Consider the following 25,096-nt stretch of genomic DNA (forward strand, 5'->3'; position numbering starts at 1 on the left):
GTGCTACAGACTGTCGCTTGTTCCCACATGATCTCGGCGGGTCTCTAACACTGAAGACCTGCTCCCTGGGGAAGGGTTCGGGTGGAGCTGGAACTCTACACGCCTGCGGCTCGCTCAGAAATATCTTTGTCACTTTATAGTTCACAGTGACTCAATTAGGAAAAAAACAACAACAATGGTTCTCTCAGACAGGAGACCCTTCCTTATCTGGACACGGACCTGCTGACCCTGGAACGGTGTTTCTGCCCGTTGACCTTGTGCTGATGCGAAGGTGACTTATTTCCGAGTCTCTGGCTACCACAAATCTCACTGTTCCAGGGACATCACAGTTGAAATCTCAGTGACAAGTGCGAGTGGACTCCAGGCTTCCTGAAGCTGGGCCCAGTAGACACGGTTACACCCGTCGGCAGCCCTGCCTTTGCCGCGTGGGTTTACCACACGTTTTGTCTTCAGCAAATGAAGAAGGGGCACTTTTGTTTGTTTTTCTGGTGATCTATGACCTGGTAACTTGGAGGATTGGACACATTTGCCCGTGCCGGGGGCCTCCCGCGCCGTCTGAGGGGCCCTTATGGTGTGGAGGAAGGACCCAGGGGCCAGAGTCAGCCCTGAGCACAGCCCTGAGCACCAATGAGTGTCGCCCCAAAGCCAAAAAAAAAAAAATTTACAGACACTTGCCAAAACAACATAGTGCCGAGAAAGTGTTGGGTCCGAGAAGTCGAGAGGGAAGTGCGAGTCTCGGGGACAAAGGAGAGAGAGAACACACGAGACTCGGCACGCGGAGAGAGGGAAGCTCACTCGGGCGCTCAGCAAGGGAGCAGGGAAGGGACAAACGGAACCTAAGACTCGGGCTGGGGAGGCCGCCGGGGCCTGTCGGTTATTCGCCGCACGCGTTAGCCTTCATCGGTGAACCGCCCCTGACCCCCGCCAGAAGCTCACAGTGCTCTTGCGAGCATCCCTGATCCCCTGAAGCTCATCTCCCTCCTTTCCTTTGTGCTTTACCTCATTGTTCTTCCAGCCCCGGCCGCCCCCTCATTCCCCTCTCCTAGGCCCCGGGTTCTCCGGGAAGCAGCCCCCGCCCCGTGCCCTGTCCACACCCGCCCCTGCCCGCGGCACCACGGCTGGCTCCCGACTCCGGCACGCGGAATCCTAGATGTGTGTCCGTGGGGGTCTTCCCCAGACCCCACATTCTCAGAACCGGTGTCGTCTCTCCTGGCCCTCCCCAGGCCGGCCAGCGCTGGACACCACGGCTGCGCACAGGCTGCCCTGTCCACCGACTCCCGGACAGACCGAAATGTCCCTCTGAGGCCGATCCCTGGCCCTCTCTGTCCTCCTGGCCGCAGGGCCACCGCCACTGCTAGCCCGGCCCTCCTCCCGCTCGGTGGCCTTTAGCCCCACCCACCATGCTCCCTCTGAGCTGTGCTCAGGCTCCCTCCCACAGTGCTCGGGGAGCACCGAGACCTTCCCCTCGCATGCAAAGCCTGGACACTGCCCGTGGCTTAGCAGTGAGGCCGCCCGGATGGACCGGGCCGGGCTTGCCGTGTGACCAGCAGGAGGACGGGGCCGGGGGCGGGTAGGCAGGGGTGCCAGGGCCGGGCAGGGGCAGCCTCCTGTGGACAGACCCAAAGTGCCAGCGGCCGAGTCCTGTTAGTCCCGACACGGTCATGAAAAATGCCCCGTACTAGTGTTGGTGGAAACGCGGCGTGGAGAGAGGGCTCTTGTTTTTTTTTTTTTTTTTTTTTTGCTTTTTGGGTCACACCCGGCGATACACAGGGGTTACTCCTGGCTCTGCACTCAGGAATTACCCCTGGCGGTGCTCAGGGGACCCTATGGGATGCTGGGAATCGAACCCAGGTCGGCCGCGTTCAAGGGCAAATGCCCTCCCCGCTGTGCTATGGCTCCAGCCCCAAGGACTCTTAAATTTGCAGTCGGTGTTTCCATAAACCCAAAATCGCTAGAAAACGGCCCACCAAGACTAGCACTTCCGACGGGCCCCGAGGGCTTGTACGAGGTTGGAGAATGTGAAGAAACCACAGTTAACCACAGCGATACAGTATCTATTCAGGAGTTACAGCCACGGAAATGTTTAGCTTTACGACCCTAACCCCGTACAAACGTCTGCGTACACAGAGCCCTTGCCACCCCCTCCCCTGTTTAGAGTTCAACATCTTTCCTAAGGTGAGCTGAGTTCCTGTACAGAAATGGGGTCCCACTGTTGTTTCACGAGGCCCCGGGACCCCAGCAGCATAGTGCGTGTGACAGTAATGAATGAATAATAAAAGCAATGAAAGCAGAGTATCACCCGGCGGTCACTTTGCTCTCTAAAGGCATGTCCCTCGCCGTGGCCCGCCCTGGCCGCAGGTGCGGGCGCGTCCTCCTAGGTGCCAGCGGTCTAACTCAGACGCCTGCTTTGGCGGGAGAGGAAGAGAAAGGCCGGAACGGGCAGTGTCCGCGGCACCTCTCGGGCCCGTCTGTGAACGCAGAGCACTGTCGCCGGAGTCCAGGGCACGGCCGGAGGCAGCACCTCCCTGAGTTCCCAGGGCCGCAGGGGTGCCCAGGGCAGGTGCCCCTGCGGAGCCCCCGAGGCCAGGAGGAGACACAGCTGTGAGAAAGGGGCCTGGAGTGGGGGAAGCAGACGGTCCTTTAGGTCTCTCTGCCTTGGCCAGGGGGTGGCACCCTAGCGGGGACCAACCCGGGCGCCCCTGGTGCTTCCAGCGGGCCCGGCCCGGCAGCGGCCCCCGCAGGGCCCCCCCCCCCCGCGCAGGGCGCGACACCCCCACGCGCCTCCAGGGGCAGCTGCGAGGCCGTTGTGCCCGGGGCCGACTGATCTGTGGATCCAATACTTGGTACTTTGGCAACGAGTTTATTGAACACTTTGTCGAGTCCGGCCCGGGGGTCCGCGCTGCGGCCGGGCCTCGCGGGGGGCCGCGCGTCTGGGGGAGGAGGAGACGGGCCGGCCCTGGGCGCGTCCCGCAGCCGCGGCCTGGCTGCCCCCGGCGCGGGCAGAAGTAGCCGTGTGTGGGCGCTCGCGGCCGGCTCCTAGCGGTGGCCGCCGTACTTGGCCATCCAGTCCGTCCTGCCGTGCACCGAGGACACGGGCGGGGCGCGGGCTATGAGGCTCAGGTTCTGGCCCGGCGGGTGGCAGGTGGGTCCCGAGAAGGCGCGGCCAGGCTGGGTGCCCCAGGTGTATTCTGGAAGAGACCGGAGCGGCACTTAGCACCCACCGCGGGGAGCTGCAGTGCTCTCTGTGGGCCCCTGGGCGGCGGGGGGGGGGGGTTAAAAATATATTCAAACAAAAACTCTAATAGTAAAAAATTAATATCAAAACAAAAATCAAGCTAAAAATAAAATCAACATTCAGCCGGGCGAGCGGGGTCATCGGCCACGGGGGGTCTGTGAAAAGCCCGTCTGGGTGGTCCCGCAGCCCCGCCCACAGAAGCAGCCACCAGGCTGGGCTCCCCTGGCCAAGGCTGGCGCTGACCCACCGCACGGGGCATGCCCGCGGCTGGCCGGGTAGGCTCCGCCCGGCGGCCCTGCCTTTCCCGGGGGGCGGGGGGGGCGGCGGGAAGGACTGTCCCCCCCATCATCGCAGCCCCGCGCCTCTCAGGAGCCCAGGCGGCAGAGCTGCAGGGAGCCGGGGCTCCCACTTTCCTCCTGGGCCCCTCCTGGGGGTCCGTGTCAGCCCTGCGCTGGCCCTGCTGTCACTCAGGGCAGCATTCGGGACCCCCGTCCACCCGCCCCGTCTCCCACTGGCCCCTTCTCTTGGGCTTTGGCTGTGAGGGGTCGTGGGGGTCTCCTGGGGGTCTCGGCTCTGTGCACACGGTCAGGAGACCGGGAACCTCCCTCCCGGCCCCGGGGAGGGTCCGGGCGAGGGCAGGCAGGGCTGCGGCCGGGAGAGCAGAGCGGACACTCGCTCTGGGGGCACCTGGCAGGCTTGGGCTGTCTGGGGGGCAGGGTCGGGCCGCGCCAGGCCCTGGGCTCCTGCGAGGGGCACGCGTGGGCCCGGGGTGCAGACATGCGGGTCTCACGCATGGTGCGGGGCGGGGAGGTGGAGGCCTCGCCTGTGGGTCCTGCTCCCGGCGGTGACGCGGTGCCGGGAGCCTGGGCTGGGCTCTGCTCCCGGAGGCAGCGAGGCTGGGGGAGGCGCCGGGTGACGGTGGTGCCGACCTACTGTGTCTTCCCGTGGGGACGGGCTCTCGGGCCGAGGGCGCAGACACCTCCTGGCCAACAGGGTTCCTAAGCCTCACTGACCACGCGCCTGAGCGAGTCACTTCTTTTTTTTACCTTTTCTCCTCTCACCATCTGTGTGGAGACCTGGCGAGCAGAGGGCACAGTCACCGCCGGGCATGTGCTCTCGGCGTGGAGGGGGTCGGCGAGAAACCCGCCCCCCGGCCCCACAGCTCCCGGCCCTGGCCCTGCCGTCCAGGCCCCTCAGCGGCCGAGGGGCCGGGCGGGCAGCTCTGGCAGGCTGAGGTACTCCGGGCGGAGAAGAGCCAGGGAACTTTCCAGATGGGCTCGAGCGCCCGAGGTCTTCGGGGGCTGGGGCGGGGGGAGGCGCCAGGGGCCCCCCAGGCTGCTGCGTGTCGCCCCGTCTGGAGGGGGCCCTCGCCCCAGGGGACCCCACCACACACTCGGACCCGTGTGGCTTCTTGCAACCGCCCGATTCCCCCTGGTGTCTCCGGCTCTGGGCCTGGCTGGGCGCCCCCAACCCCCCCCCCCGCTCCTGCCCTCGGCCGCTCTTACCTGGCACCGTCGCGCTGGGCGGTGCCAAGTGCATCCTCTGGCCAGCCGAGCCCACGGCTTTCTTGAGGAAGGGAGGGACGCGTCCTGCCTGGCTGAAAGGGGCACGGCCGCTCAGGTGTCCTGGCGAGCACCAAGACGGCATAGTCAGAGGGGCCCTCTCGCTGCCCTGCCCGGCCCGGGGCCCGCTGCAGCCCCCCCTCCCATGCACCACGGCGACCCCCGGACCCCCGGGACGCGTCACACGGCACCGGAGCCGCGCGGAAGATCCCAGGGCAGCCCGGCACCATGCAGGCAGCCCCGCCCGAGAGCGACCCTCGGAGCGGCCCCTCATGCCCGTGCTCAGAGCAGGGCCCACGTCCCCCCTTCCCCACAGCCAGAGCGGGCCCTGCCCAGTGCCGCCCCCTCGCCCACCCTGGCTACTCGGGACACGGCAGGGCAGGCCGGTACGCGCGCGAGACCCAGGCGGGGCTGGGCAGGGGACACGGGAAGGGGACACACGCCCCAGGTGAAGCCTCGCCCCAGAGGACAAGCCAAGGGCAGTGGATGGGCTGAGGGGCGGGGCGGGAGGGGGTGGGTGCGGGTGGAGCCCTCGGGAGAGAAGGGGCTGAGCCCCGCCCAGTCCGCAGGGCCACCAGGCCAGAGCCTGCTCCCAGGGCTAAGGGGACAGTGGCCCCAGCCGCGGGCCTTGTCACCCCTGCAGCGGCCTCCTACGCTGGACCAGCCCCGAGGCTCCGGGAGGGGCGGGATTGGGGTGGCCGTGAGCACAGGGCGGCTGCGTGCCAAGTCTGGGGCCGAGTCTGGGGCTTGTTCCTGGGGAACAAGCGCGGGGCCCGCCGGGAGCCGCTCGAAGGCGCCCGAGGCCGTGGCCGTGCCCTCCGGGCAGTGCCCAGGGACAGCCTGGCAGAGCGCGATGATCCCGCGCCCTCAGCTGCCTGGAGAGCCCCTACGTGCAGGACGGGCCGGGTCAGAGCGCGGCCGGCCGCACCCCTGCTCCCTGCACGCTCGCTGCTCCCGAGGGGACCCACCCTGGGCTGCCCCCGGCGCTGTGGCTTCCCGCCCTCCGGCGTCGCTGGCCCGTGTGGGAGCCGGTGGGCTCCAGCCCCAGAGTGACCTGGTGCCCGACACACGGACACAGCCCTGAGCGAGCTCACTGTGCACGCGGGTCCCTGGGTCTCTCCCTCGTACCTCAGTACGCAACGCTCCCCCCCTCGTTTCTTTCAGAAACTACCCAGCCACCAGACTGTCACAGCAGAGGAGCAAAGGAAACCTGCTGTTAGATATTAGGGAAAAGTCTGACCCATCAGCAGACAACGGGAGGCGTCTCTTGGTGAGCCCGAACGTAACCAGAATCAGTCAAAAACTTCCCCTGTCTGGGGCCTAAGACGAATAAACCTTAGCAGAACCTGTTACCTGCTTTTTGGGGTGGGGCAAGAGAGTGCCATATCTGGCAGTGCTCAGGGCTGACTCCCGGCTCTGTGCTCAGGGCTGACTCCCGGCTCTGTGGTTGGGGCTCACTCCCGGCTCTGTGGTCAGGGCTGACTCCTGGCTCTGTGCTCAGGGCTCACTCCCAGTTCTGTGCTCAGGGTCACTCCTGGCTCTGTGCTCAGGGCTGACTCCCGGCTCTGTGGTCAGGGCTGACTCCTGGCTCTGTGCTCAGGGCTGACTTCCGGCTCTGTACTCAGGGCTCACTCCCGGCTCTGTGGTCGGGGCTCACTCCCGGCTCTGTGCTCAGGGCTGACTCCCGGCTCTGTACTCAGGGTCACTCCCGGCTCTGTGGTCGGGGCTCACTCCCGGCTCTGTGCTTGGGGCTAACCCCTGGCTCAGTGCTCAGGGCTCGCTCCCGGCTCAGTGCTCAGGGTCACTCCTGGAGGGGCTCAGGGGACCATATCTGCTGCTGGGGATGGAACCCAGGTCAGCTGCGGGGAAAATGCCCAGGATTCTGCGGCTCTGGCCCAAGGCCCGTTTCATAGCGCCCCACCGTCTGCTTGCTAACTTGCCCAAGAGTAAGTTTAGGCTTCAAGGTCTTGAACTTTGATCATTCAAGATGTGCGTAACTTGAAACCCTTACATATGCTTCTTGCCGTGGAGAGTAAAGCGCTTCTCCTGTGCCCACTCAGCAATAAGCACAGGGACTCGTCCTTCATAGCTGGTGACGAAGTAGGAGAAACAGACTAGGCGTGGGAGGCCACACCCGGTGGTGCTCAGGGTTACTCCGGGCTCTGTGCTCAGGAATCACTCCTGGGGGCCGTAGGGGATGCGGGGGATCAAACCCAATGCTAGAACTCGAACCCAGGCAAGTGGCCCCCTGCTGAGCCCGAAAACTAAAAATTTAAAAAAGTGTCATGAAGAAAATCGTAAGGAAGAGAAAACTCATTTATAGGACCCGACTATTCTCGGAGGCTAATCAACGTGTCGTCTGTTCCCCGGGGAACTGCGCAGACGCGGACGGGCAGGGCTCGCTGTCGGCTGGGCCGGGCGCGCCCCCTGCCCGGGGGCAGACAGGTCCCGCTTCAGACTCGCCCTTTTCCTTTCACTGCTGGCCGGAAGCTGTGGGAAACTGGACACACGCAGAAGCGCTGGGGTGGGGGGAAGTCCGCGCCCGCCCCGCCTCTCTTCCGGGTCAGCGACGGACACCGCCTCGGTCTCACACAGGGCCTCACCCCAGGCTCTGAGCCGGGTGGGCTTCCCCGCCCGGCCCGGGGAGCCCAGCGCACGGCCGTGGGCTCCCTTACCTGCGTCGCTCCTGCGGAGAGCCAGCTCGGCCCGGATGGGCGCCAGCGACTCCGGGAACAGCCGGCTCCTCCAGGGGCCCGGGGGCACGTCCTTCCCGCTGGTCAGCAGGGCCACGTTCTTGGGGTTCACACCTCGGAAGAACGGGACAGTCATTTCACCGCAAGCGCCCAAGTGTCGGCAAGAAGCACGAATCTGGGAACTGAAGTGGAGCCGAGACAGAAGGGTGGGGACCGGGTCACGGCTGACGGTCACACTCCTGACGGTCAGCCTGACAGTCACACTCCTGACGGTCACAGCCTGACGGTCACATTTCTGACGGTCAGCCTGACGGTCACACTCCTGACGGTCAGCCTGACGGTCACAGACTGATGGTCACACTCCTGACGGTCAGTGTGACCGTCACACTCCTGACGGTCAGCCTGACGGTCATATTCCTGACGGTCACAGCCTGATGGTCCCACTCCTGACGGTCAGCCTGACGGTCACACTCCTGACAGTCACACTCCTGACGGTCAGCCTGACGGTCACACTCCTGACGGTCAACCTGACGGTCACACTCCTGATGGTCATAGTCTGACAGTCACACTCCTGACAGTCAGCCTGACGGTCACACTGATTTTTTTTTTTTTTTTTGCTTTTTGGGTCACACCCGGTGATGCACAGGGGTCACTCCTGGCTCATGCACTCAGGAATCACCCTGGCGGTGCTCAGGGGACCATATGGGATGCTGGGATTCGAACCCGGGTCGGCCGCGTGCAAGGCAAACGCCCTCCCTGCTGTGCTATCACTTGACGGTCACACTCCTGACGGCCAGCCTGACGGTCACATTCCTGACGGTCACACTCCTGACGGTCAGCCTGACAGTCACACTCCTGACGGTCAACCTGACGGTCACACTCCTGACGGTCATAGTCTGACAGTCACACTCCTGACAGTCAGCCTGACGGTCACACTCCTGACGGTCACAGCCTGATGGTCACACTCCTGATGGTCAGCCTGACGGTCACACTCCTGTTGGTCAGCCTGACGGTCACACTCCTGACAGTCACACTCCTGTTGGTCAGCCTGACGGTCACACTCCTGATGGTCACAGCCTGACAGTCACAGTCTGATGGTCAGCCTGATGGTCACACTCCCCTCCTCTCTCCCCTCTCACACTCACCCCCAACCCACTCCACCCTCCTCCCTCTGCTCCTCCCCCTCCCCTCCCCCTCCCGGTGGTCCCTCACACAGCCCACGTCTGCTGCCTTCACGGGGACTCAGTCCAGCGTCCACGGCCCACGGGCCCCGCAGACTCCGCAGCTCCGAGGCCACATGGTCCGGCCGGGGGTTGGGGGGGGACTGTCTCTCACCCCAGCGCCTCTGTCCACGCTGTGCGCGGCCTGCCCATCCCTCCCTCTGCAGCTGCTCCCAGACCCCACAGCCTCCCTGTCCATCCCCAGGGAAACTGGCGGGGCCTCGAGCCGCAGCCTCTTCTCTCCAGAAGCTTCCGGGACATGGGGTGTGGCGGGGGGGTCCAAGGGGAGAGGCAGCACCGGCTCCGGACACTGGGGCGTCCACCGCTCAGACCGGACTGTGGCTACTGTCCCCCACCGTCTGCCTCTGCCTCCCCCGTGCCGAGTCTGGGGGTCCCGGCACTGGGGCAGCGGGTCCTTCTCCTGGACGGGGTGCAAGGGGCGGGCACGCGCACAGGCCGGGCGTGGCCCTGCCCGCGTCTCACCGCCTGGCTTACCCGGAAGGTACCGCGACTGCTTCAGGTAGTACTGCTTGGCCGTGGAGACCGTGGGGGCCGCGGCCGGCTCGGGGTCCACCTGCAGTAGCCCGGCAGTGGGCACGTCCCTGCTGTCCCTCGGGTGGACGGTGCTGCCCGTGGGGACCGACTCTGGAAGCCTCGGGTGGACAGAAGGCGGCGTCACAGCGGGAACCCTGCACACCCGCCGCCCCCGGGGCTCCCGGCACCCCTGACCGAGCACTGAGCCAGGAGCCCACAGCACCCGGACTCCGTGCCCGGAGCTGCAGCAGCGCGGACAGTTGCTGCCGGACACGTTCTGGGGCCCGGAGGAGACGCGGAGGAGGCAGGTCAGGGTTGGGGGGCTCACCGGAAGGGCGAGTCTCTCCTCCGCGGCTCCGCGCCCGCGCCCAGGCTGGGCTTCTTGGAGTGGGAGGCGCCCCAGTCGGCGTCCTCCAGGCCGTCCCAGCTGTCCCCGGACCGGAACACGGCCTGGCCCCACCGCCGCCGGGCGCCTTTGTGGCCCTGGGTGACGGTCGGCTTCTGCGGCAGGAGGGCGGCGGGGAGGACAGTCAGAGGGGCCGGGCCTGGCCAGCAGGAGGACGGAACCCAGGCAGCGGGTGTGGGCGGGGTCTGAGTGTGTGGGCGGGGCCAGTGAGTGGGCAGGGCTTGAGTGTGGGAGGGGCGTGGTTGTGGGCGGGGCGATGGTGTGGGGTGCATGGGCGGGGCCTATGCCTGTGGGCGGGGTCTGAGTCTGTGAGCGGGGCCAGTGAGTGGGCAGGGCTTGAATGTGGGAGGGCGTGGTTGTGGGCGGGGTCTGAGTCTGTGGGCGGGGCCAGTGAGTGGGCAGGGCTTGAATGTGGGAGGGCGTGGTTGTGGGCGGGGCCATGGTGTGTGGGCGGGGCCATGGTGTGGATGCGTGGGCGGAGCCGTGGGTGTGGGCGGGGCCGGAGCTATCTAAGAATCCCGGTCTGGGGTCTGTGTGGACCCCGGACCTCCATCTCTCCTCCCGCGGAGTTTTACGGTACCCGAAGTCCGGTTTCTAACGTGACGGTCCCCAGAAGGGGCCTCGCCAACGGCTCTGGGTGCTGCTCACGCAGGAGGGGTGCTGGGATGGGAGCCGGCACCCTGGCCCCCCCACCGCCCCCCCCCACTTAGGGCCCGTCGGTGGCAGAGGCTGTGTACAAAGTACAAAGTGCCACTTTGGGGAGCGTCTGCTTTCATTCACAACACACCAAACTTCTGTTCTTTGGTTTCTGGGCCACACCCTGCCATGCTCAGGGTTACTCCTGGCTCAGTGCTCAGGGATCACTCGGGGGACCATATGGGAGTCAAACCCTGGTCGACAGCGAGTGCCGTGGCTGAGGCAGCTGGAGTGGGCTGACAGGTGGCCGCCGCGTGCCCCTACGGTCTGCCCAGTGCCTCGGGGCATCTGGAGCAAGCGGCCCTGGCGGGAGGCGTGTCAGTGACCACGGCCAGCGGGTAGGGCTCCCCAGTGGGCAGGACATGCAGCCCCTGGGGCCTTCCCCAGTGGCCCTGAGTCTGATGGCCAAGCTGCCCGCCACGGGCCTTCAAAACCAGAGTTCAGGAGCAAAAAACCCAACTGCTAAACTGGTCGGCCGCGGGGCGGGGCAGGGGGGGGCAGCGGATCCAGTGGGGCCTCAGACCCGGAGTGGGCGTGGGAGGGGGCGGGGGGCCTTACTGGGCAGGCAGGGGAGTCTCACGTGCCACTCAGCTAAACACCAGAACGTACGGCCTGCCGGGTGCCCATGGACATCCCACTCAGCAGCCTCCCGCGGGGCTGGGGACAGGGCACCCGTCGTCACAGAGAGGCCGTGCGGGCACACGGCTGCCTCTCTGGGAGGTTCCCCAGAGCCACTGGCAGCCTGGCCCCAGCTCAGTGGCGACCGTGGAGGAGGACGTGTGCGGGGCTCACCGCCCCGGGGCCCTGTTTCCTGGGGCTGGGTCCGGACCGTGCTCGAGCAGACGCCGACACACTCCCCCAGCTCCCCTCCCCTCCCCTCCCGGAAGCACGAGAGGGCTGGGACCAAGCTGGCACCGAGCATCAGGCAGTCCCGGCCAGCCGGCCCTGCCCCAGACAGACGGCGGGAGCAAAAGCCCAGGCCCTGGGGAATGGACAGGGCAGGGGTCCTGGGGAGTGGACAGGGCGGGGTCCCTGGGGGTGGACAGGGCAGGGCCCCTGGGGGGGACAGGGCGGGGCCCCTGGGGGGGACAGGGCGGGGCCCCTGGGGTGGACAGGGCAGGGCCCCTGGGGGGACAGGGTGGGGTCCTGGGGGGCAGGGCGGGGCCCCTGGGGGGACAGGGCAGGGCCCCTGGGGGGGACAGGGCGGGGCCCTGGGGGAACAGGGCAGGGCCCCTGGGGGGGCAGGGTGGGGTCCTGGGGGGCAGGGCGGGGCCCCTGTGGGGCAGGGCAGGGCCCCTGGGGGGGCAGGGTGGGGTCCTGGGGGGCAGGGCGGGGCCCCTGGGGGGACAGGGCGGGGCCCCTGGGGGGGCAGGGTGGGGTCCTGGGGGGCAGGGCGGGGCCCCTGGGGAGGGACAGGGCGGGGCCCCTGGGGGTCTGGGCCACGTTCTGCACAGCCTGACTGGCCCTAAACGCCACACTGGGAAGGACAAGGCCACTGACAGGGGCCGAGACAAGCCCCTGAGGGCGCCCGGAGGTGCCAGGGCCGGGCCGTGCACCCCTCCCACCCAGACTGCCGTGCCGCGTGTCGGGACCCTCCGGGCCCGGGGTCCAGGCCTCTCGGGGGCCCCGCTCTCTCGGTTCCTGCTTCACACCCTTGGCGTCTCGGTGACCGTTCAAGTCAGGAGCAGAAACCGCACAGCAGTGAGGCGCCGGCCTTGCACACAGGCCAACACCGCAGAGGAGAGATCCCTGAGCACTGAGCCAGGAGTCAGCCCGAGCACCCCAAAGGACGAGAAAGGAGTCGGCCATCGCAAACTTTCTTGCGTGCTCTCTGAGACCTTCCTGCCGGCCACGCTAGAGTTCCCATTTCTCTGGGAGGGGGCAGTGGAGTGGGGGCTCCCCCCGCACCCCCCCACTTCCCGGGGGAGGACCTACCTCGGGCCCCTGCGTGACGATGTGCGGGAACAGTGGCGGCGACGGCGGCTTCTGTGATGCGTGGGGCTTGGGCGCGGCCTGGCTGGGCCCGCGGGGCGGCAGGTGGGCGGGCTGCAGGGGCAGGGGCTCCTGCCTGGCCTGCAGCGGCCCCGCCGCGGGGTCCCTGGCCCCGGGCAGAGGCTTGGGTCCTGGCGCGTGCCCCGACTTGCTCACCGGCTGTTTCGACTCGAGATGGTGCGCGGCAGAGCCCAGCACTTGGCCCACTTGGAAATAGGGGTGCTTCAGTGCCTGCGGGCGGGGGACAGGGGGCGCTCACCCCGGGCCCAGTCCCTCGGGCGGGCAACAGGGGGCGCTCACCCCCGGGGTGGGCCGCAGCCAAGAGGGGCTCAGGGCTCACTCCCGGTGGGGCTCGGAGGATCAAACCTGCATGAGCCACATGCAAGGCCGACGCCCTCCCCGCTGTCCTGTCCACGGAAGCCACTAGTGGACACTGACCAAGCCACTGTCTCTGGCCCAGTAAACATCAGCGGGGGGCGTCCAGCCTCCCCTGGTCACGTTTCCCGGGGTCGCCAGGCTGGGATGTGCCAGGCGTGCACACGGGGTCCCCAGCACTGCAGACAGACAAGAGGCGCCGGCAGAGAGGCAGCCAGGGAGAAGGGAGAGTTTGAGAAATAAGGGGCTGGAGTGACAGCACAGCGGGGAGGGTGTTTGCCTTGCACGCGGCCAACCCGGGTTCAATCCCCAGCATCCCATAGGGTCCCCCGAGCACCGCCAGGAGTGATTCCTGAGTGCAGAGCCAGGAGGAAGCCCTGAGCATCACTGGGTGTGACCCACAAAGCAAAAACAAAATAATAAATTAATTATTTAAAAAAGAAATTAGTGGGGGCTGGAGTGATAGCACAGCGGGTAGGGCGTTTGCCTTGCACGCGGCCAACCCGGGTTCGAATCCCAGCAACCCATATGGTCCCCTGAGCACCGCCAGGGGTGATTCCTGAGTGCATGAGCCAGGAGTGACCCCTGTGCATCGCCGGGTGTGACCCAAAAAGCAAAAAAAAAAAAAAAAAAGAAATTAGTGAAATACGTGGTGGGAAGTACAATTCAGAAGGATTTTTTGAAAACTCACTTGTGATCTGAATATCCAGGCAAAGATTGTATTTAAAAACTTAAGGGGCTGGAGTGATGGCACAGCGGGGAGGGCGTTTGCCTTGCACACGGCCGACCTGGGTTCGATTCCCAGCATCCCATAGGGTCCCCTGAGCACCACCAGGACTAATTCCTGCACAGGAGGAACCCCTGAGCATCGCCAGGTGTGACCCAAAAAGCAAAAAAACAAACAAAAATAATTAAAAAAAAACATAATTACTGGCTGAGTTTGATGTGGTTACGGGGCTGGAGTGGACACCAGGCTCCTGCCCTGCATGTGACTGACCCGGTTCCATCCCCAGCACCACACGGGCTCAGCCCCCGGGCCTGCTTCTCAGCAGACGGTCCTCCCGCTGTCTCTCTCAGGCTCCTTCCTTTAGGGTTTGCTCTGATTTTTTTTTTCTTTTTGGGTCACACCCAGCGATGCACAGGGGTTCCTCCTGGCTCTGCACTCAGGAATCACCCCTGGCGGTACTAGGGGACCCTATGGGATGCTGGGAATCGAACCCGGGTTGGCCGAGTGCAAGGCAAACGCCCTCCCCGCTGTGCTATCGCTCCAGCCCCCAAAGGGTTTGCTCTGGTTTTTATTATTTCTTTCTTTGCTGAGACTTGTTTACTCTCTTTCTAGTTCCTGTAGCCCTGAAGTTCCCACACTAGTGTGGCTTACCTCCCCATTTTCAGAAAACAAATAAATAAAAATCACTCACGCCCCTGGAAACCTCCCCCCTCTTCCAGCGAGCAAACAGCCTCCAAGTCCCCTGGGGGGTGGGGGGCCCAGGCTGCTGTGCCCCACCCCCACGCCGCAGCTCCCCGGGGCAACACTGGTGCCGGGTCCCCGACCCCGCCTCCGCCACCCCTGCCATCGTCCCAGCCCTCTCGTCCCATTTTGCCGGGCCCCAAAGTTCGGGGATTTTCCCACTGGCTTCTCTCCGGGAGCCGAGTCCCTCGGGGCGTGTCCAGCCCTCTCCGCCCCCTTGTGCTCCTTCGGGGCCTGTCCCTGCAGACGGGCCCTCCCCTGCCCGCGGCTCCTGACATGATTTTATTTTTGTTTTGAATTTTGATTTCAGGGTCGCACCCGGCGATGCTCGGGGCTGACTCCTGGCTCTGTACTCAGGGATCACTCCTGGTGGTGCTCGGGGGACCCTACGGGGTGCCGGGGACGGAGCTCGGGTCGGCCACCTGCAAGGCCAGCGCCCGCCCTCTGTGCCATCGCTCCAGCCTGGCTTTACTGGAGCCAGGACACCAGGAAAACCACTGGCCTGGCTCTGAGCATCTCCCGGGGCCCCTGAGCCAACGGCCGTGTATTTTGCACACCGTGTGCCTTAGCCTCCGCCCTCCTGCTGCGACTCTGCGGAGAGACTCGTCTCCACGGTGAGCGTCACCATCCCTGTGGCGTCGGCAGGCCCCCGTCGCTGGCTGTCCCGCATGCACCCCGGCACCGCACGCGGGACGGTCCGCCCTACCTGGCTGGCGGTCGGCCGCTTCTTCGGGTCCCAGTTCAGCATCTCCGTCATGAGCCGGATGGCCTCGTTGCTGGCGTTGGGAATGAGGGTTTTCAGGTTGATCGGGACACACTGAGGGAAGCGGAAGTTCATCAAGGACGCCAGCTGGTACCCCTCCGGCCAGTCGCTCTGTTTTCGGTTACATGGCGGGCGTCACTCTTGGTTAGTGACGGTCACAAACGCACACACAAACGCCAGTGGGATGCCAACATTGTGCCACGGAGAAGGGGCTCGGGCACAGCTCAGAACAGTGAGGCATCCGTGAGGTGTCGGGGCCCTTGGGTGGGGGCACACCCAGCGGTGCTCAGGGCCCACTCCTGGCTCTGCTCGGGGTCACTCCGGCACCGCCTTCCTGTCCTCTCTCGGCCCCTGCGCTTGGGTCCTGCTCGAGCGGGAGACGGGGCCCCAGGGCCAGCGCTGGACAGAGGCTGGTGCTGGGCGGCCGTGTCCGCGTGGACAGTGGCCCGGTGCTGCCCGGCTGTGCCCACTGCTCAGCGTCGGCCCCGGAGCTGCTGGGGAGGCTGGAGCGGTCAGTGGCCCCAGTAAGAGCCTGTCGGAGGCTAGGACGAGACCTCAGCCCAGTAATGAGCTGGGCTGGAGCGGCCCGGGACGAGCCGGAGCCGGCCGGCAGGGGGCAGCAGGCCCCCGGGAGCTGTGCTCGGTCCCAGCCCCCGCAAGGACGTGTCACGGCGAGTGGCCCTGCAACGGCACCCTGCTCCCCCCCCGTGGGTGGGGCTCGCCCATGGGGGCGAAAAGCAGCCTCGGGCCCCCGGGAATCGGCCGCCGACGGGCCCACCTGCGGGAGAGTGGGGCGGGTGGGCGGCCAGGCCCCCCGAGCCCCCGCCTGACTTACTTTGCGGGGGGTCCCTAGGACCTGGCAAATCTTGAAGATCTCGTCGACCTCGCTGGTGCCCGGGAAGAGCGGCCGGAAGGTGTAGAGCTCGGCCATGATGCTGCCCACGGCCCACACGTCGATGGGGGAGCTGTAGGCCGAGGAGCGCAGCAGCACCTCGGGCGCGCGGTACCTGCGGGTGGACGGGCGCTCAGCTGGCGGGGACCCCCAGCCCCAGCCCAGACGCAGCGGGAGGGGCCCGGGCACGGGGGAGTGCTGGGCGGGCCCCGGGGGTGCTGAGGGGTGAGGGCCGTGACCTGCTCCCTTAGCCCTTCCCTCCCGCCGCCCTCCCGGAGTGACAGGCACCGCCCTCTCCTCGGGGCGAGCCGGGGGGCCGGGCGCGCACCATCTGGTGGACACGTAATCCGTGTACGGCGGCTGCGACCGGAGTTCCCTGGCGAGTCCAAAATCGGCGATTTTCACCAGCTCTGGCCCCATGCACAGCAAGTTTTCCGGCTTCATGTCCCTGTGGAAAAACCCTTGGTGGCCCGGAGAGGAGGAACGGTGAGTGGCCACCCGAGGCACACCCGCCCTGGCACACCCAGCCGGGCTCACCCGAGGCACACCCGCCCTGACACGACCCAACGTGAACTGGGGGGGCCGGAGCCTGTCTCGCGGCCAAGGAGGGGCCGGGGCTCAAGCCGCTCGAGAACCATCCCCTTGCTTGCGAGGAGGACAGGAACCGCCTCCCGCCCACGGCCCCGGGTGAGAGCTGGGAGGCCGGGTGGGGGCAGAGACGGGAAAGCTGAGTTGCTGGCCCTCGCTCGGACCCTGATTGCCACCGTAGGCCAGAGATGCACTGAACGGCCCAGGGCCCCGACTGCTGCTGTCACTGGAGGGCCCAGGGGGGAGGGCAGCCTGGAGGAGGCGCCGACCCAGCCCCTGCCCGGGAGAGTGGCTGAGGGGGCTTGGGCCCCAGCAGCAGGGCTCGGGGCTCCCTCCTGCTCAGGGGTCACTGCGGGTGGGTGTCGGCCACCGGGGGTTGCATGGGGGTGGCCCCATGCAAGGTGAGCACTGTGCACTTTGGCTCCCGGCCTCACCCCCGCCATGGCTGTTGGAAACGCTGAGGGCCAGTGTCCGCGAGCCACGCCAGGTGCCAGCGCCAGATCTACCCGGCGCCCGACGGCGTGCGGGTCCCCAGCGCTCCCGACGGGGGCCCGGGGAGAGACGCGGCCTACCGTGCTTGTGGATGAAGGCCAGCCCCTGCAGGATCTGGTACATGATGTTCCTGATCACCGACTCGGGGAACAGCTTGTTCCTGGGAGGATGACAGTCCCCATCACGGTCCCGCCCACACCCACCAGGGCAGCAGGGGTCGGACCCCAGCCCTGCCGCCTGTGCCCGACCCTGGCCTGCTGCTCGGGCCGGGGCTTTGGGGGCGCGGGGGCCTGTGTTCGAGCGTGAACCTTAGAATGTTGTCTTGATGCTTGGTCAAAAAAATGAGAACTCAAACCCCAGGCTGAATATACCATCCAAACAGTCAGCAGCTCAATTCTTTCTCTATGTTTTGGCTTTTTGGGTCACACCTGGCGATGCTCAGGGGTTACTCCTGGCTCTGCACTCAGGAATTACCCCTGGCGGTGCTCGGGGGACCATATGGGAGGCTGGGAATCGAACCCGGGTCGGCCATGTACAAGGCAAACACCCTCCCCGCTGTGCCATCGCTCCAGCCCAGTAGCTGGACTCTAAACCATCTCAGCAAGAACACGAAAAGCGGGAGCTGGGTGACGGCTACTCGGAGTGCGTCTGAGTCACAGGTGCGTGTTTTAGGGATGGAAACAGCAGGAAATCGCAGGTCCCCCGACACCCTCTGTGGGGCTGCCCGGACACAGAAACGCACAAGTGGAGACTTCTGAGAACGTGTCTCATTCACCCACAGGTACCAGCTCTCACTACAGCAGCAGCAGGAAACAGTGAATGCCGGGCTGGAGCGAGAGCACAGTGGGGAGGGCGTTTGCCTTGCATGCGGCCTACCCGGGTTCGATTCCCAGCATCCCATAGGGTCCCCCGAGCACCACCAGGAGTAATTCCTGAGTGCATGAGACAGGAATAACCCCTGTGCATCGCCGGGTGTGACCCAAAAAGAAAAAAAAAGAAGGAAAAAGTGGGTGCTGCTTTCCTGGGCCTTCGTACCCGTGTTCAGACTCTGCCATGTAGCTCACATGCACCCCCGGCCCCACGTGTGGACAGAGCCACACGGCAGCTTCCCCGAAGCCCGGGGCCGGGTCCTGCCAAGGCTCAGCTAAGGCTGGACTGAGGAGCAGCGCAGGGAGGGAGCGTTGAGGCCCAGACCCCTCCATGACCCTCCTCGTCAGCGGGGCTGACTGGATGAGCTCCCTGGGGCGGAGACCCGGCAGTACCCAGGGGTCTCTCCTGGCTGGGCTCAGGGGGCGTCTGAGGGGCGGGTGGGAGCCGGCCCGGCCCAACAGCTCCGTCACCGACTCTAGAGCCCTGGGCGCCCTGGGCACACGGCGTGTGCTGGAGGCCGTGACCCCCCAAGGCAGCGAGACCCGGAACCCTGCGGGGTCTCCGGGAGACAGACCCACCTGTCTTTCATCAGCTGATAGAGGTTCTCCTTCATGTACTCAAATATGAAGTAGAGATGGTCGTTTTCTCGGATAACTTCCTTCAGCTTAATCACATTGGCATGATTCAGTTTCTTCAGAGACTGCGACAGCAAACGCGCATCAGGACGCCGGGCAGCGGCGCCTCCCCCAGGCCCGCTGGCGGTCACGGGTCCGAATCCGTGTTCCCAGGGAAGGCCCCTGAGAGGAGGCGGGAGCTGGCACGGGCGTGAGGGCACCCACACCCAGCACTCCGCACCCAGCACCCGCACCCAGCACTCTGCACCTAGCACCCGCACCCAGCATTCCGCACCCAGCACTCTGCACCCAGCACGTGCACCCAGCACCCGCACCCAGCACTCTGCACCCAGCACCCGCACCCAGCACTCCGCCCTACCCACCCCGTCCAGCTCCCTGCCACGCAGTGTGAAGCAGAAGGATGACAGGGGACCACACGGGCCCCTCAGGGGGAGCCTTGGGCCCTCAGCTCCCCGGGACAGGACAGGCCCGGCCCCGCCCCTCGCGGTACCTTCACTTCTCTCAGATTCATACACTCATCCCAGGAGTAGAACTTTCTCTTCATCCTGCAGCGGGAAGGCAGAGTCAGCGCTGGGGCAGGGCCCTCGGGCCCATCAGCCGCCTCCTGCCCCCTCCCCGGCCCTCCCACAGACACGGGGACAGGAGCGGGGCCGTTTCTGAGCCAGGCCCCTCCGTGGCTCTCCCTTTCGGAACGCGAGAACACGCCAGCAGGGCGCTTACCCGGGGGGAGAAGAAACCTCCCCCCCTAGTGAAGACCTCATGGCCCTCCTGTGTCACGACCCGGCTTCAGAGCAGAGACCCCAAGTTTATGTGTGTGTGTGTGGGTGTGTGTGTGCATGAGTGTGAATGTGAGAGGTGAGTGAGTTTGTATGTGAGAGTGTGTGTGTTCATGTAAGTTTGAGAGTGTGTGAGTGTGTGAATATGTGTGTGTGCATGTAAAGGTGTGTTTGTATGGGTACATGAGAGTGTGAGAGTGAGTGAGTTGAGTGTGTGTATGCTTGTGTGTCAGTGTATGAGTGTGAAGTTTTGTATATATGTGCGTATGAAAGTGCACACGTGAATGTATATGTGAATGTGTATATTGTGAGTGTATGAGTTTGAATGTACATGTGTATGTGAGTGTGTATGTGGGTCTGAGTCTGTATGTGTGAGAGTGTGTAGTGAGTTTGTGTGTGTGAGTGTGTTTGAGTGTATGTGTGAATATGTGTGAGTGTATATGTGAGGGAGGTTGGGTTTGTGTGTGTGTGAATGGAAGCATGTCAGTGTGTCTGTGAGAGTGTGTATGTGTGTATCTGTGTGAATATGTATGTGTGTCAGTGTGTATATGTGTATGTGTGTATCTGTGAGTGTGTGAATGTGTATGTGTCAGTGTGTGTGTGTGTGCGCGCGCGCGTGCGCACGCCTGAGTCTCACAGACTAGAGATACAGGCTTCCTCTACCACTGAGCCCCCCACCCCCCAAGAAGCCCACTGGGGATTCTGTCAGCAAAGAGCAACTGAGCGTCTCTCCCGACCCGTCTCTCCCCGTCTCTCCCCGTCTCCCGAGCGTCTCTCCCGACCCGTCTCTCCCCGTCTCTCCCCGTCTCCCGAACGTCTCTCCCGACCCGTCTCTCCCCGTCTCTCCCCGTCTCCCGAGCGTCTCTCCCGACCCGTCTCTCCCCGTCTCTCCCCGTCTCCCGAGCGTCTCTCCCGACCCGTCTCTCCCCGTCTCTCCCCGTCTCCCGAGCGTCTCTCCCGACCCGTCTCTCCCCGTCTCTCCCCGTCTCCCGAGCGTCTCTCCCGACCCGTCTCTCCCCGTCTCTCCCCGTCTCCCGAGCGTCTCTCCTGACCCATCTCCGTCACTGGCCATCTGTCCTGCTCGCTGGCTCCCTGGCGGGTGTGCTGTGGGGGCGCCATTGCTGCGGGCGGCACAGGGGTGGGGGGCCGGGGGGCCGTGCTGCAGGGATGAACTCGGGGGTCCCGCACCCGAGGCCTCTGCTCGGGCCGGCCGAGGTGGCGTCCGTACGGCCCGGTGTCGGCCCCAGGTGGGAGGAGACTGAGGACAGGGTTTCTGCGTTTTCAGGGTGGACGGGGCCGGGCTGGACAGGGGCCACTCAGCCCTGACATTCGCACCCAGGTTGGGCTGTGAGGCAGGGAATGCACGGAACTCGGCCCTGCCTGCCCCCCTCACCGGGGCCTTGACACGTGCCCACGGGCCCTGGGCTCAGGTCTGCGGGGCAGGAAGGCCGAAGCCGGGCCCGGCTCCCACCAGCCCGAGGCCTCAGGCCGCCCGACATGGCCACTGTGCGGGGCCCAGCCCGGCCCGGCCCCCCTTCGGCCTGGGCTCCCCTCCCCCCGCCCCCAGTTCGAATCTTGGTGTGTTTGCGTGGGTGGGGCTCAGGGCCTGCTCCTGGCTCTGTGCTCAGGGGCCCTCCTGGAGGGCTGGGGGGGGGCACAGGGGGTGCCGGGAACTGAACCCAGTCTGGCCGCAGGCAAGGCAGGCGGCTGCCCGCTGGGCTGTGGCTCCAGCCCCTTAGCTGCCGCGGACCCCTGGAGGGCAGGGACGGAGCCCGGCCCGGCGCCCGCACGCACCTCTTGATGGCCACCAGCTCCCCCGACTCCTTGCTCTGGCCCATCAGCACGCTCCCGTACGTGCCGTCGCCCAGCTGCCGCATGGTGGTGTAGCGGTTCATCCCGCGCCGGCCGCTCCCGCTGCTCCCGCTGCCCCGCGGCTACACAGGCGGCAGGCGAGGCGGCATCCACGGCCTCGAGGCTCGGGCAGGCAGGTCACAGGTCACAGGTCACGGGCGGGCCCACTGCGCGTCCATCCTCGGCACCCTGGGGTCGAGGCCAGCGGTCAGCCCGGCAGCCCCTCGCGGGACCGGGCTTCCCGTGTCCTTGATTTTGGCTCGGGCTCTCGGGGCTCAGTCCCGGCTCTCGGCTTGGGGTCACTCCTGGCGGGCTCGGGGACGCCCCGGGCTGGTGCCAGGGTGGGACTGGGGTTGGCCGCGTGGAGGCAACTCCTTGGCCTCTGTGCCATCCTCCCGCCCTCAAGCCGACTGCTCCAGAACCTCTTCCAAAAGCCAACCCGCAGGGACAGGGTCCGTCTCCCCGGCTCCGCGTGCGCCGACAGCCCCAGCAACTGCGTCAGCCGCTAGGACAGTCACGGCTGCACACGGTCAGTTTCTCAGAACTTCATGAATTTGGAAGGGGTCACGGGGAGGGTTTGGAGCCTCTGACCTTGCTACTGAGGTTCAATATACACACACACACTTTCTCTCTCCCACACACACACTCACACTTATACACACATACACTCACACACTCACACACACACTCTCTCCCACACTCTCTCACACACTCACACTCACACATATACTCACACACACTCACACTTACACACACATACACTCACACACACTCTCACACACTCGCACACTTGCTCACACACACATACTCACACAACACACAACTCACTCTCACACTCACATACACACACTCACACTCTCACACACTCACACACTCGCACAGCCAGAGTTGTCGGGGGCAGGGAGGTGGCACACGGGGAAGGGGCTGCCCTGCCTGCAGCTGGCCCTGGTCCCAAGCCCAGCGCTACAGGGACCCCTGAGCACCGTGGGCTCCGGCCACCCCCAAGCCCAGTGGACGGAGGGTCGGTGAAAGGTAAAAGCCAGGCTGGCGGCCGAGGTGAGCGTCGGGACCTAAGCGCCAGGACGGAACGTCCGGAGAGGCCTCTTACCAGTCACACGCTACGCCTGAAGAGCTCGCGGCGGGCGGGGGCGGCTGGCAGCACCCACTGGCCCTCTGTGCCCTGCAAAGGAAGGAGATGGTGTGGCAAGGGGCACAGAGGCCGGGCAATGCCGGGTGCAAGCTGGGGCTCTGGGTCTGCGGGAAGCCACCGCAGCCACATCCCCGCGTCCGCACACACTTCTCAGATGCAGTTCCAGCCCAGACCTAACAAACACGCCAAGCACGGACACGCGGCACGTAAAGGGGATCTAGCTCCGACCCTCCACACAGCTGCTGGGAACCTGGCGCTCTGTCCAAGGAAGTGACCGCATGTGCTGACCGCTACGGCTAACGGGAGCGCCCGTCCTGCCGCAAAGGGGGAAGGTGCTGACGCCAGGCGGCTGCACAGAGGCGCTAGCACGCTGCCTCCTTGCTCCCCGCCCGAGTTCTCTTATTTTTATCTAAGAGAGCAGTTGCTGTCAAGGAGCTTTATTTTCGGCGGGTCTGTGGGCCAGCTAACGGGACTTAGGTGGGATTAGGATGATTAATGCAGAGGACACGTGAAGGGGGCCCGGGGGCAGCCCTGCGCCCTAGCCGGGCCTGCGACGGGCGGGGACTGACCTTGGGGGGAGAGGAAAGTCCCCCTAAAAACCCGGGTTGCTCAGAGCAAAACGGACAAACCAAAGCCCCGAGCACAGCGCCAGGAGCAAGCCCTGAGCACCCACGGTGCGGCCCCAAATCCAAAAGAAAAGTCAAAGAGCGATCTCTGGGGCGTCAGACCAACCAAGTCCCGACTCGGCGGGAGTCCTCGGGGCGGCCCTCTGGCAGCGGGGGCAACTGCCCCGTCCACGCTGCGCCTGGCTGGGGGTCTGCGCCGGGCGGGGGGGGGGGGGCGCGCCGGGCAGGTCCAGCGGGAGGCCGGGGCCGGCCCGAGCTTCCGTTACGGCCGGACCCGCGTGGGCGCCGCAGAGACGGGCCGGGGGCCCCGCACCGCCGCGCTCTCGGGCTGGACCCTCGCGGGACCCAGGCCCGGGGGTCCCCAGGGCCGCCCCGCGCCCCCCTCGCCGGCGTCGGGCCCGCCGGTTCCCCGCTGGATCCCGGGCCGGTTCCGACCGCGGAGCCCCGCACCCCCCAGCCCCGCAGCCCGGGCGCGGGGGGCGCGGGGGGCGCGGGGCCAGCGCGGCCGCCCAGGGGCGCGGGCCCCGCCCCGGCCCGCCGGGCCCCCGCCCCGCCCTACCGGTGTCCAGCCCTGCTCCGGCGGCCGCGGCGCCCTGGGCACATGCCCGGCGGCCGCGCGGGACGGGCTGGGGCGGGCGGAGGCGGCCGCGGCCGCTCGGGTCACCTGCCCGCGCCGCTTACCTCGCCGGCTCCCTGGTGAAGCGCCGCGCGTCCTGTGTGTTCCGTCTCCCTGGCAACGGGGGCGTGGCCGCGCGGCACAGGCCCCGCCCTGCCTCCCACCCACTGGGGGGCGCGGTCTCGACGGGCGTCGCCCGCCTACGCCGCCCCGCCCACCAGGGGCGTGGTCTCGTCGAGCACCGCCCCGTCCACCCAGGGGGTTGGTCTCGACTGGCGTCGCCCCGCCTTCCGGGGGCGTGGCGCCGCCCAGCGCTGCCCCGCCTCTTATGGGCGTGGCCTGGTGAGCACCACCCCGCCCCGCCCCCAAGCCTCGAGTCCTGCGGAGTCCAGCCAGGTCCCTGGGGTCTGTGTCGCGACGCGGGTGGGTGTGGCGGGCTTGGGTCTTGCTCGGGTTCACTGCACAGACTTGACTGCGTTCCTGGCATCCCAGGCTCGGCCTCGGCGGTGTCCCTGCAGGACCCGGGGCAGGTGGGGCGCCGGCCTGCCCGGGCCTGACCTCCAGGCCGGTGCTCGAGTAGCCGTGGGCCAGCGCCGGCAGGACGGGGAGGAGGAGGGACCTGCAGGACGGCCCGGCTAGCAGACAGGTCCGAGGGCCAGTACCCGCTGCCGTCCTCTCCTGACAAGCCCAGCAGGGCAGCGGAGAGCAGGCGTGAGGGGAAAGGCCGCGTCCGAGGGGCAGCCGCAGAGCCACTGAGAGCTGTGGGTGGGCGTCCAGGCCGCGGGCAGCAGCAGCAGGAGGGCCGGGCCTAGCAGCGACCCTGGCCTTGCGGCCAGGAGGTCAGAGCAGAACCGGGGGGCCGGGGACAGTTCGGGCAGCCTGTGCGCAGCTGTGGTGTCCAGCGCTGGCCGGCCTGGGGAGGGGCCAGGAGAGACGACACCGGTTCTGAGAATGTGGGGTCTGGGGAAGACCCCCACGGACACACATCTGGGATTCCGCGTGCCGGAGTCGGAAACCAGCAGTGGTGCTGCGGGTGTGGACGGGGCACGGGGCAGGGGCTGCTTCCTGGAGAACCCAAGGTCTAGAGGCGCAAAATGAAAGGGGAGGCGGCGGGGAGGTGCTCAGGAAATGCAAACACGTAGCAGGAGGCGCCCAGGAAAAAGTTAAAGTTCAGAATGAGAAAAGGAAGGTTTAGAAAATAACGACAGGCAGGACCCAGGGATAGTCCTGCTGGAGCACTGGCCCTGCACGCGAGCAGCCCCCCATACGGCCCCAGGGACACCGAGCCCAGAGTGAGGCCCAGTGCTGCCCGGGGTGGCCCCCAGAATAGAAGCAAACAGGCAGGAAAGGAAGGAAGGAAGGAAAGAGAGAAAGAGAGAAAGAGAGAGAAAGAAAGAAAGAAAGAAAGAAAGAAAGAAAGAAAGAAAGAAAGAAAGAAAGAAAGAAAGAAAGAAAGAAAGAAAGAGAAAGGAAGGAGAAAGAAATGAAAGAAAGGAGAAAGAAAGAAAGAAAGAAAGAAAGAAAGAAAGAAAGAAAGAAAGAAAGAAAGAAAGGAGAAAGAAAGAAAGAAAGAAAGAAAGAGAAAGAGAGAAAGAAAGAAAGAAAGAAAGGAGAAAGAAATGAAAGAAAGGAGAAAGAAAGAAAGAGAAAGGAAGG

The 25,096-nt window shown here is 65.7% G+C and overlaps 1 protein-coding gene across 1 annotated transcript; it reads right to left on the reverse strand.

Moving 5' to 3' along the window:
* Positions 1-6: 6 nt before the first annotated feature.
* Positions 7-23,588, reverse strand: MAK (male germ cell associated kinase). Its single transcript, XM_055128388.1, has 16 exons — positions 23,506-23,588; positions 22,157-22,228; positions 20,992-21,237; positions 18,912-18,966; positions 18,365-18,486; positions 16,997-17,076; positions 16,165-16,297; positions 15,780-15,951; positions 14,888-15,055; positions 12,282-12,569; positions 9,573-9,745; positions 9,206-9,363; positions 7,473-7,604; positions 4,741-4,860; positions 4,282-4,311; positions 7-3,188 (listed from the first exon to the last, which is right to left on the reverse strand). The coding sequence occupies exons 3-16, from the start codon at positions 21,090-21,092 to the stop codon at positions 3,037-3,039; spliced, it is 1,884 nt and encodes a 627-aa protein (XP_054984363.1). The 5' UTR covers positions 21,093-21,237; positions 22,157-22,228; positions 23,506-23,588; the 3' UTR covers positions 7-3,036.
* Positions 23,589-25,096: the final 1,508 nt, after the last annotated feature.

The sequence above is a fragment of the Sorex araneus genome, chromosome 2, assembly GCF_027595985.1.
Source record: "Sorex araneus isolate mSorAra2 chromosome 2, mSorAra2.pri, whole genome shotgun sequence".
Lineage (NCBI taxonomy): Eukaryota > Metazoa > Chordata > Mammalia > Eulipotyphla > Soricidae > Sorex > Sorex araneus.